At 38.7% G+C, this 13,045-nt stretch overlaps 1 protein-coding gene across 3 annotated transcripts in view; it reads right to left on the bottom strand.

Moving 5' to 3' along the window:
* Positions 1-13,045, bottom strand: part of BAZ2B (bromodomain adjacent to zinc finger domain 2B) — a 111,050-nt gene that overhangs the window by 25,960 nt on the left and 72,045 nt on the right. For 2 of the 3 annotated variants that reach the window (XM_053947950.1, XM_053947949.1), the window contains exons 13-19: positions 9,665-9,875; positions 8,632-8,724; positions 8,468-8,529; positions 3,239-3,304; positions 2,462-2,527; positions 1,800-1,844; positions 265-330 (exon numbers count right to left, since the gene is read on the bottom strand). In XM_053947950.1, coding sequence (XP_053803925.1) covers positions 265-330; positions 1,800-1,844; positions 2,462-2,527; positions 3,239-3,304; positions 8,468-8,529; positions 8,632-8,724; positions 9,665-9,875 — 609 coding nt within the window. Of the gene's footprint in view, positions 1-264; positions 331-1,522; positions 1,550-1,799; positions 1,845-2,461; positions 2,528-3,238; positions 3,305-8,467; positions 8,530-8,631; positions 8,725-9,664; positions 9,876-13,045 lie in introns of all 3 variants that reach the window. The other variant, XM_053947948.1, reaches the window with a different exon arrangement.

Here is a 13,045-nt window from a genome sequence, read left to right on the forward strand (position 1 = left end):
CTTTACTTATGTTTCCTCTCAAAAACATCCAGAACTCTCAAAACTGGCAATCTGTGTCAATGTTCAACCATCTCCCTCCAAGTAAAAAAGCTTTTTTAAGTTTGAACAGAATTTCCTGTATTTCAATTTGTGCCTAATGTTTCTTGTCCTACTGCTGCAATGTACACAAATCAAATTATACATAATATAAAAAGACATTGCTCTTCTACAGATGACTGCAGAATGAAACCATGAAAATGTCAAACTTTCAGAGTTAATACTCACTTCTGCTTTTTTACGTGCTTCCATGGCTTTCATAAGCATCATATGTTGTCTTCTCCGTTCTCGTTCCTATTGAAGCAGGTAATATTAGAACAAAACTAAACCACATTTTCAAATCAGTAAAAAAGCGGAGTAACAAATTTAGCATTAATAGACAAGTCACAGTAAATACTAAATATAGGACAAGAATGGCCAAGTCTGTGCATGTTTTAGTTCAGGTTTAGAAAGCAAATACAAGAACAATCAAAAGCAAAAAGGTAAAGCAATGAACATGGAGACAGTGTAAAAAAGAAGCATACAGATTTACTTATGGTCAGTTGTGATGCTCCTTCATAAGCTGGCAGAACAAAAAGCATAATGGTTGGCTGGAACAGGTCAGTTACCTTACATCTGCTATGATGGAACTTGCAATTTACTTCTTCAATAGCCAATTCAGCAGAAATTTTAAACTGGTCTTTTTCAAACATTGAAAATATTAACATTTTTCTAACCAAGCAACAAATTAACGTGATTAATTTCATCAGCTCTAGGTCAGTTTTAATCAAGCCAGTGGTGGTACATAAACATATGCAACAACACTTGCATTTACTGATGCCTGTTCCTCAGTAAATTATGTCAGTAGTTTCAAATGCATTAAGGAGCAGTATTCTAAGGCACTAGGTACAGGGGTTTTGCCTTAACAGCTGAAGAGCAAATCTTAGCCCCAGTAAAGGCTATAGGAATTTTATCATCTAATTTGGTGCAGCTATGATTACATTCTAATATTTCGTTGTATCCTTATAACATTATGTATTTACCACCAACTGAAAGCTAATTTCCTCAGTATCTTACAAGGGGAAGACATCACCCTGATTTCTAAAACAGGTTAATTCAAATTGTATTTAAAACATCTGGATTTATTCCCAGTGAATGGGACAAGGCTCGCAAAAATCATCCAAGTGACCATCCTAGTGATTTTGCATCCATCCCTGATTTTATATACTAGTCAAATTTTTACTGGGACATCAGTAACATAGATCCCTGGTTAAAAAACACATTTAATTATCGCCACATTTAATTTATACACATGTTCAAGACATGTCTTTTTTTTTTCCTTAACAGACAAGACAAGCAGATGTATGCAATGCACTGTGCTGTAAAGCCATGCAGCAGTATGTAATATGACAGCAGCCAGTGCTACATTTTATGCATTGCTATGACAACCATATCACAACCAAATCACAATGCGGTGTTAGATGTACAAAAATAAACATACCCATACCATATCTAGTCTATGCCTCTCCAACTCCTGGTAGAAAGAGTTGGCACAACATTATGAAACAGAAATCACAAAGTCATAAAACCACTTTATAATCCCCCAAAAGACCCCAATACCAAAGCAAAGCAAAAAAATCATAAGGCGAAAGAAAATCTGTGCAGGAATCAAACCCAGAAGTTTAAAAAGGGCATATTTTGAGGATTCCACCCCCCACATACAACTGAAAGTAGTAGCTGACAACTGGCATTCTGTCTCTTTGGTCAAGCGAACTTATACCAACCTGGTGCTTCAGAAGAACAGCCTGCTGCCTTCTCATCTCTTTCTCCTTCAACAGAAGAACAGAAGAGTATTTTTTTAAAACATCAATCAAAATTTACTTACCAAATTGCACAGCTCTGCCATTCTAAAACAGCACATCTGAGTTAGAATTTAACTTACAGAGAAGTATACACAGCATACATGACAGTAAGTCTGGTGAGTTGGGAGTTCCATGCTAGAACACACCTAGAATGCCGAAGCAGCAATAGAAGTACTTGTATACAGACACTGTATTTTCCAGTATTTGTAAAGGAGTTCTGTAGTCTTGCATACATTACAGCCTAGAAAAGACTACGCTTGCCAAGAAACAACATCATTTTTTGATACAGTGTGCATAAAAGAATATTGTGAATAATGCTACTGCACGAACATTTTGTTATGTAAACCATGGTAATGGCACATAAAGTACTGTCTCTGTCTATCTGTGTGTGTATGTCACACATACACAAACTCCTCTGCATATGCTTCATGCCTTTTTATAACCATACCTACATGTCATTATTTGCTGTCTCTATGTACAGCTTCATTACCAATGAATAACCTCCCAAATTTATTGCTTTTATACATCAACATACGTTATGTACAATAACACAGTTCTTGTTTTAGGAGCGCCTCCAAACTAACCTTTATTCGTTTTTCCGCTTCCAATAATTTGGCATTTGCTGCTTCCTCCTTCTTTTTCTTTTTTGCCTGTGCATGTGAAACAGGTCACAAAACAGCACAATCACAACATGAAAATAATCTGACTAGAAGCAAAGTTATGTATCTTTAAAAGTTAAAAACATAATCACTTATTCCATACATTGCAAGAAATTTCTGATGCAGCTTTCATGATCAATCAATTCACATTTCAGTTACTTTAAAAAATTCAACCAGAATTTCAAGTCCCACTCAAAACTGTTTCACCTGCTATTTTAAGAAACCAAGTACACACAGAAATGGCAAAGAGGTTACTATTAATTTTTATGTCAATGGAGACTTGAAAACTAGCAATCTATCTCTGCTAGTACAATAGCAAACCTGTAGAGTATACTCTAATACAGACATAGTATTTTTAAACCCACTGCACTTCATAAAGAACAGAGCATTGTATTGTTTTAATATCCTACTACTGCAAACTTTTTCTCTAACAAAGGAATTGCTCTGCTGTTAACTTATGTACACACAAGACTATTCTGATAGAAAATCCTGAGCCCAAGTGTGAATACTTGTAAGATTATGGATCACAGTTTATGTTGATCTTTTAAGAAAAATAATTTAAGACACATCTTTGAACTGGCCTTTGGAAATAAGGTTGTTAGAGCTGCTATGTTTAGTTACGCTTTTAACTACATGTGTGACTATAAAAATAAAACGTTTTAAAATGGCAATGGAAAATTACATTTGAATCATTATTTTTACCTCCAAAATTTGCTGAGCTCGAAGTTCTTTCTCCATTCTAATTTGCTGAATTCGTTTAATTTTTTCCTACAAGGGTAAGAAAGATGCTTCTTTAAAAATATATATAAAGGAAATTATATATTTTTTAAATATACATATACTTTTACATACTATACTTTTTTTACACATATACTTTCATATTTTAAAAATGACAAAGTTTATACATACTTTTTTGTTACTGAGTTTCACCCATTTTAGTCAACTTTTCCCATATGTTTAGAAATTTTACTAGTATTACATGTCTGGTATAACTGTGAAGGAAGCCACACCTAGTTATGCATGGGTGCTCACGTTTAAGTTGTCAAAGTTTTTATTATTTTTTTAACACCTTCAAGAGACCAGATGAACAGAAGGGTGAGCTATGTCATGAAATACACAATGTCTTGAAGTCATCTCTGTGACCAAGAAATAGCAAGGTCTATCCAAGCACTGTTTGTGCCTCAGTTCTTGCAGCCTCTCTCAGGCCATTATGGTCCCACGGGCAGCACAGCAAGCTGAGCTCAACAAAACCCAAAGCCCATGCTCTGTCATCCAGGAACATTCACCCACATGCAACCTGGGAAACATGCTCACCTAAGTACACTTCAGTTTCTCCAGGTATTTAAAGCACTCAGGTAATTGATGCTAATTTTGGAAGCCTTACAATGTAGTTTAGTGATGGAATTGTATACATGCTGTAAGAAAAGAAGTAATTGGAACAGGAACCATGGGTACTACAACACATTTAAGCATGTTTCATCATGGTAAGAAGAAAATGATCAAGTTATGCACTCCATAGATGGATGCTGGGCAACCATATTCTAATATATTCTTCTTCATAAATTAGTTCCTAAAATCTGAACAAAGTCTTATTACATTGAGAAATGTAATCATTGCAAACACTGGAATCATTTCACACTACCTGTGTTGCATAAGTTTGTCTGTTAAATTAGCTATTAAAAATTCATTGGCACATTATTTGAAATTATCTCAAAAGAGCTGACTGAGCCACAGTGACTAGGAAAGACCATTTTGAAGAAAAGTGCATACATCCACCTGGACTTCCTGTAAAGTTTTAGTAGCAAAACCTAGACCATGGAATAGCCCTGCAAGCTGGGGGAGGCCTAGACCGGAAGCTTGAAAAGGAGCTCAATGAACTTCTCTGGAACAGCAGATGCTTTCCAAACAGCGAGGGTAAAGCCCATCTGTACAGAATACATTGTTTTCTTATGAGCTGGCCTGAGACTCTTAGAACAGGGATCACTCTAAAATTTTACTCTCTGGCGACCACATAGTGATGTATATACTTTATTGAAAAATGACTAAAACCAAAACCAAGCTCCTAAGAAAGATAATCTAAAATATTTAACAGTAAAAGAGCAATCATGGATGAGAAAGACATACTACGTTTTCTGACACATAGAGCTCTAATACATGAAGTCTAATAAACTCCAGGCAAATCTTAGCAGCTCCTTAAACTGTTAAGAAGTCCAACATAATACAACCTTATCGAGAAAATTAATTCAGAGGCTTTGTTCAGACAGTGCTGAACTTTTTCCACGTGAAGCTTCCATGTGAAGCTCACAGCATGGACCAAAAATCTCTATTGTCTCCTGTTGTAGGTGCTGGCGAACCCAATGGGAAGGATGATGATGTCTAACTCCAGTTCAGAAAGCTGAATGATTTCTTTATTATAATTATGCTATAATACATTAATATACTATATAAAAGAGAATACTAAAAACTACATGCTACTTTCTCTAACCATCATATAACTTGTGACCCTCTCTCGAGAGTCCAGACACAGGTGGATCTGATTGGCCACCAGGCCCAAACAATCCACCATGATCCAACCAAACAATCACCCCAGGTAAACAATTCTCCAAACACATTCCACAAGAGAAAAACAAGGAGCAGAAACAGAAATTGTTTTCTCTTTCATTTCTCTCTGTGTACCTTTATGAAAAATCCTGAAAGAGAGAGAAATGTGCTTGCCACAATCTCCCATTACACTTTAAAACAAAACAGTGCAAAAGTTGAAAGCGTGTGCTACACCCTCTCCCAGAACCACAGAATGACTAGGTTGGAAGAGACCTTCAAGATCATAGAGTCCAAACCATGCCCAAACACCTCAACTAAGCATGGCACTGAGTGCCACATCCAGTCTTTCTTTAAACACATCCAGGGATGGTGTCTCCACCATCTCCTGTCCAGGCCATTCCAGAACTTTATCACCCCTTCTGTAAAAAACTTTTTCCTAATATCCAACCTATATTTCCCTTGGCACAGGTTGAGACTGTGTCCTTTGGTTCTGTCAGTTGCTGCCTGCAGAAAGAGCCCAACCCCACCTGACTACAACCTCCTTTCAGGAAGCTGTAGAGAGTGATAAGGTCACCCCTGAGTCTGCTTTTCTCCAGGCTAAACACCCCCAGCTCCCTCAGTTGTTCCTCACAGGACTTGTGTTCCCAGCCCCTCACCAGCCTGGTTGCCTCCTCTGGATGCGCTCGAGCGTCTCAATGTCCTTCCCAAACTGAGGGCCCTGAGCTGGACACAGCACTCGAGGTGTGGCCTCACCAGTGCTGAGGACAGGGGAAGGATGACCTCCCTGCTCCTGCTGGCCACACCATTCCTGATCCAGGCCAGGAGCCATTGGCCTTCTTGGCCAGGAGGGCACACTGCTGGCTCATGTTCAGTTGGCTGTCGACCAGGGCCCCCAGGTCCCTTTCTGCCTGGGCACTGTCAAGCCACACCGTCCCCAGCCTATAATGCTGCAGGGGGTTATTGTGGCCAAAATGCAGGACTCTCAACTCCATAAAGGTTAGAGTTAATACAGAACAAAGTTTTCAGCAGAGATCACAATAAAGAACTATATCAGAGAAGAAAGTACTCTGCACATGGAAATAATGAGTTTTAGAAGGTTACACATCAAGAAGGAATCTGATGATGACAAACAAGGTCTGGATTTGATGTATTTGACAATTTAAAAATTCTTGCTCCCTGGACCTCTCGGAATGTAAGGACCACATGAAAATCATAGTGTGCTCCTTTTCTTTAACAAGTATGGGTTGCCTTGAGAAGTGGATATGTTGAACCTGCCACGATCTACAAAAGAGCAGAATGGCTGAGGCTGGGAGGGACATCTGGAAGTCACCTTGTCTACACCCCCTCTTGCCCCAGAAGGGTCACATAGAACCAGTTACCCAGGACCACATCCAGGCTTGCTGTTGAAAATCTACGTGGGAGGCTCCACAGCCTCCCTGGGCCACCTGCTCCAGTTCTCAGTTGCCATCTTGGTGACAAACTGTTTCCCAGTGTTCAGAAGGAACCTTCTGTCACTGGGTACTTCTGAGAGAAGTCACCTCTTTGCAACCTCCCCTCAGGTACTTAGCAATATTAGCAAGATCCTCCCGAGCCTCTTCTTCTCCAGGCTGAAGAGTCTGAGCTCTGTCAGCCTTTTCTACTGTAACTCATACATGGTAGAGTGACAACTTCCAGCTCTGTATCTACTCCACTGAGCACTTTCTTAAAAAAAAAAAAAAAAAAAAAAAAAAAGAAACATTTAAACAGTTACCAACAAGAATTAATTGTTATCTATTCAGGGGATATTTAAGGTAGTCTGCAGTAACACCAGTTCTGGTTTACTACTCCAAAAAAAAGATGTATGTCAGGATTTGATACCTCAGTTTCAAAGATGTGAAAGGCTTTCATATTTTTATTGGTTTTTTTAACACCTCAAGATGTCACAAAATCATAAAGTATGCTGAGTTGGGAGAGACCTATCAGGATCATCGATCCAACTCCTGTCCCTGCAAAGACACCCCAACAATCCCACCCTCTGCCTGGGAGCATTGTCCAAACGCTCCTGGAGCTCTGGCAGCCTTGGAGCCGTGACCACTGCTCTGGGAAGCCTGTCCAGTGCCTGACCACCCTCTAGGTTGGTCAACCTTTATTCTGATACCTAGCCTAAACCTCCTGACTTGGCTCCAGTAGTTCCCTCAAGTCCTGTCACTGTTCACGGAGCGCAGGGATTGGAGCTGCCCCTCCACTGCCCCTCCTGACTATGCTGAAGACCAGAGTGAGTCTCCCCTCAGTCTCTTCTTCACCAGGCTGAACAAACCAAGTGCCCTCAGCCACTCCTCTTAAGACTTCCCCTCCAGTCCCATCCCCATCCTCATGGCCTTCTTTGGATAGCCTCTAATGGTTTACTGTCCTTTTTATATTGGGGTGCCAGGACTCAAGGTGAGGCCACCCCAGTGCAGAGCAGAGTGGGATATACCCCTCCCTGCCTGGCCAGTGAAGCTGGGCCTGATACCCTCCAGGGCAAAGATGTCCCTCCTGGGGGCCAGGGCACTGCTGACTGATACCCAACTTGCCATCAACCAGGACTCCCAGATCCCTTTCTGCAGCTGCTCTTCAGCTCCTCATTTCCCAATTTATAAACACAAGCAGGATTGCCATTATATATTTGAAAAAACTTTGTTCTCTTGTCCTCCACATTTCTGGCAGCTCCAACTTCAACTGAGCTTTGGCTGCATGAATTTTCTCTTTACAATGGCAAGCAGCATCTCTGTCTTCTTCCCATGTCACTTACAGGCAAACCAATACTAGTACTTTTTCCAGGTGCTGGGATGCTGAGATCATATCCAGACATTGAGGGTATGTAGCATGTCCACAGCAGAAGGGCAAGAGAGCTGGGGAAGGGGCTGGAGCACCAGGAACAGCTGAGGGAGCTGGGAAAGGGGCTCAGCTCAGAAAAAAGGAGGCTCAGGGGGGACCTTCTTGCTTTCTTGAACTCCCTGACAGGCAGGTGCAGCCAAGTGATCAGGCTCTGCTCCCTGGAACAAGGGACAGCACAAGAGAAGATGGCCTCACATTGTATCAAGGGAGGTTTAACTTGGATATTAGGTAACATTTCTTCATGGAAAGGGCTGTCTCGCTCTGGCACAGGCTGCCCAGGGCAGCAGTGGAATCACCGTCCCTAGAGAAATTTGCAAGATGTGCTGATGTGGCACCTGGGGACATGGGTTAGTGGTGGACTTAATGGAGTCTAGAATTTTAAGTAACATACCCTGTGTGCTCTTTAAAACTAGATTTCAAACATACACTTTGTAATCAGCATATTTAGTAATTGTCTAAATATTTGAAACAAACCTTCTTGAATGATAATGAAAACATCATTTAAAGAGCTTATTTAGCAATTGCATAGTTTACCTGTTGCTTCATTATCTTTATCTGCTCCTTTTGCTTTCGCTTTTCTTCAGCTGCCATAATAGCTAACAAACAAAAGCAAACAATATCAGCAGAACACAGCAAGAGACAGGTAACTTTTCAAAATAATCCCCTAGCATGTACAACCTTGCACAAGTAATACTTACCTTGCTGTTTTTTTGCTTCTTTGGCAGCTCGCGCTTGTTCCTGCTTCTGAAGCTTTCTCAGTAGCTTTATTTGTGCTGCTTGCCTAGCTATTTCTGTTACAAAAAGAAAATATTAAGTTCATAAAAACAGTGCTGTCCAACAATAAAGGTACAGTTCGTGTTCCAGACATCCGCATGTTGTAAAGACAGAGCAAACAGAGGATTTGTTTTGCACACACTGGTGTTTATAAAATTTTTCTATGAACGATCATTAATGGCACATCATGTATCAGTAACTGTCAACAGTGCAAATGAACATGGATACTTTCTACATAAAACAAATACTGGTTTCAGAGGAAAAAATTATTTATTAAGTGACAGAATCATACCAATAATGCTGGTTCATTTTAAAACCATTTTCTTCTTTCTTCTAAAGCAGCAAATACTTGTTTCAAAACTACTAAATCAACATTTTATTCAGAAAGCATGGAATTAGTTTTCCTTAGAAGTCACCTCATGTAATTATATAATAATTTTTTAACAATGAAGCAAGAGCACACTCACCTGGGTCACATGCCTCTTTCCTGTGTCTACCTGAAGTCAGCCATTCTTATGCTAATAAGTAACCTCCTGAAGCATTCTACTACCCTGTGATAGCATTTCCAAAATTTGATTTAACTGTTTATGGACACACTCGTAGAAGACAGCTGTAGGAAGGATTTTCTGGAAGTTGAATTCAGCTTCCTTTTCAAAGGACTGAGGTCCAGGACCTGCATGCTTGAACTCCCCAAAACACTGTCAGCTTCTTGTGCAGTAACTGTAGAGTAAGCTTTTAGACATGTCTTTACACATGCACTTCCTTCTTTAAAACCAATATACTGATAAACTATTTACTGATCTTCAAAAAGTCTTCAATAATAGCATGTAACAAAAACCCAAAATAAAATGCTGTATACTAATATCCTAGTGAGACAAATCACTCTCCTATAGGAAAAACATTAACTCTTCATATACTGATACCCTCTCTTTGTGAAAATATGAACACAGTTCTTACCTTGAGCCTGGAGCTTTCTCAAAAGCTTTGTGTCAGCGTTGTCCAGGAATTCACCGCTTCCAACATTGGGAGGTCGGCCTTTGCGGCGCCTCGTCCTTGACTCCTCTCTGGAGTGCTGTCTGTCTGGATTCGGGGGTCTTCCTCTACGCCCTTCCATGGCTCTGATACGGGGAATGACTTCCTCTTCTTTCAGAAGACACCACTGCACACCCTTTTAATTGACACATTTCACAGAGAGGTATTACAAACATAGATTAAAATAACCCGAAATCTAAGATGAGTTGTAGATATTAAATATACGAGTGCTGTGATGTATTATTTGGGCAGGACAATTTCTTGATGATGCACATAAGCTATATATTGAGAGACTATCACCAAGAACTTTTGTAAATTCCACCACTAAGACAGATTTGGAAGACTATTCAAGCATATACAAAGTTTTTACCTAGTAGATATGCCATTACTGTGTTATTTTTAATTATTTCTCATCAAATCAAACGGTTCAACCCTTTCTAAAAGGCAAAACATATTTTTCCTAATTATGTAAACTCAACAACTATTCTGCTTTCAAATAATCCACTACTCAACATGAATGAAAAAATGTGTCAAGCTATGAGGTGCTGTCCCAACAGAGTGTGTTTACAGAAATTCTGGCATACATAACAAGCAAAGGCAGTAATGTATTTTCAAATTATTTTCAGTAATGTATTTTCAAATATTGCTTTTGAGTGTTGCAGAGCTCAACAACTGAGCTGAAAAAACACAGATGCATTTTAATCTTCAAGTTTTAGTTAGTACAACTGAGTTCTCCCCTCATTCACTGCAAAACAGTTTCTGCACCAGGTTGAATCAATGAAAAGTAACTTCTAGGCATCCACATATCTAAAGTTACGTGAACTATATTCTCTAACCAAACAAAGCATGCACTGTAGTATTTTGAGGCATCACAAAAGCAGATTCTAAAATACTTTGTTAATAAAAATATCCAAGTTAATCCTCACGAAGGAATAGCTTTACTTTAACTGGTTACTAAAACTAGAGTTAATTGTGTCTACTGAGCAGAAAATATGTACTGTCTAGGTAAGCCTGTTTAATCGAACACCAGTATTTCAAAATTTTAATCTCTTTTAACATTTCTCCAAGTTTTTGACAAATGCGAGAAAAATCTGCAAGCTAAGCATCCTTTAGGACTTCTTTATAACTTGCCTTAAAAAGGTTCGTAAAAAATTTTGAAAATGTCTGCTAAAGCAAGAAGGGAAGTTGGTAACTTTAAAAACTCATTAAATATCAGTTCAGAAGAAATGTATTTAGAGTGCTTTGGTTTTCACATTTATGTGTACATAAACCCTAAAATCCAATTTACTGTACCTCAACATAAATAGTTTTTGCTTTTTCTGGTAGTTTGTCTTTTAATTATTTCTGCTCATTCTTCACAATTACAAAGGTTTTGCATAACTTCAGTGAAAGAAATGGCAGTTTGTTAATGAGACATTCAGATTTCAAAGGAGTGATCAGTATCTGCAAAGATACTTTTCTAAAGTCTGAATCATTCCCAGTTAAGACCATCCCCAGAGTACAAATCACACTTGGTTTCCACACATTCTAAAGGGCTTTGTTTTTAATTATGTTCTGAAAATGCACTGTTCAGAACCAAGACCACATCATTAATGTGTCCCACATCATCATGCACCACCCCTAAGGACTTTTTAATCCAAAATATTCACCTCTACCACTTGACTAGAAGTTAATTAATTCTCTTACTATCTTGAAGAGTACTACTTAAGTGAAACTTTTATTTCTCTGCCTAGTACTTGAATTGCAGTTTATCACAGGTTGAGTTTATTGAGGTAGATTTAATACTTGTACTTACTAGCTACACCAACTTCCAACCTAGAAAACCTAATCTCAAAACATGTATGCACCAGGGGAGGCAAAACAGAAATCAAAGAAGAGAAGGAGAAGCAGCCATAGTTCAAGAAGTACCTTATGAATGGCAATGGAGATTGCTCTTGCCCTGTATTTGTATTTTCTGCAGTTAATGATACTAATGATAATAAATATGCATCATAAAAAAGAGGTCTACCAGATCATTAGTACCAGAGACCATGTTGGATATTACATTTTCCTAATGCCATCTGAAATACAAACTAGAGGCCATCCAATGAAGTGAGTAATAGTTCGGTAAGCAAAAGGAGCAGGTGCTTCAATGGATGGGGGAAGACTGTTTAATGTCTTGTCAAAGGACATTGTGGATGCACAAGTTTGCACAAGTTTAAGAGAGGACAAGACAAAAACAATCCAAAGCAAAGCCATTAAGGGTTAAGCAAGAGTTTGTTGACCATCTATATTTTGTACTCAAACAACTTTTAAAATCTAACCCAAAATACATTTCTATTAAAAGAATGTACAGAGTGTTCTATTATAAGAATGTACAAAAACCCAGATACTCTGGGGTTTTGACATTTCAAAGATAAAATACAGGGGGTGTGCCCTAACATAGGAGAATCACAGGCTTCCATAAAATTGAAGCTTTGCTACTCAAACATTAGAGAAAAAAACAGGAATAACACTGTGAAATGTTGTGGTGTATTGTTCAAACTAATCAAAATAATAACTTTATTCAATTTCTCACCTTCATGCATCTACTATGTACCACAATACTGCGCTGCCATCAGGACATTTGCCAAAAAGATACCAGACAACTATGCATGAAAGTAGAATCAAGTTCAAATCCTGCTAATCAAGCTAATGAACAAAACCACTTTTGCGCTTTTGCACTTTCGCAAAGGCACTTTGCAAGAAGCAAAAATCCACTTAAATTTCAGATTAGATTTGTGGGGAAAAGTTAACAACATTGCTTTCCAAACTGAATTGCAGAACTCAGAATAGGATAAAGACTCCTATACATACTAGTTAAACTCATGAGGACCCATGTTTATTCCATCAGCCCAAAGTACATTCATACCTATCTTTCTAAATCACAGCAGTTTAAAGCTTCCAAGTGCAGTCACTGAATTTTCACATTTGCCAAACTTCAATCATTCTTCTAATCCTGCTCCTTTGTGGCCCACTTCTGCCAGATATGCTTCTGTTACAGCATTCAAACACTGCTTTGAATAACCCATAGTATTTGGTGGTTTGCATACCACAGGAGAGAAACACAGGCACTAACAGAAGCAGGGAATCCATGTACTTTTGGCTTGCTATAGGTAAATGTTTAATAATACTGATTTAATCTTAAGATAATTTTCTTCACATCTTGTTTCATCTTAGAGCTGTGTGAAACTTAGCCCAGCACATGTTGCATGTCTCGAAAGGTGACAGAAATGTATTACTAAGGAATGGAAGAATAATCACTAAAGGCTATACAGAATAATTGAA

This window comes from Vidua chalybeata, chromosome 7, assembly GCF_026979565.1.
Source record: "Vidua chalybeata isolate OUT-0048 chromosome 7, bVidCha1 merged haplotype, whole genome shotgun sequence".
Taxonomy (NCBI): domain Eukaryota; kingdom Metazoa; phylum Chordata; class Aves; order Passeriformes; family Viduidae; genus Vidua; species Vidua chalybeata.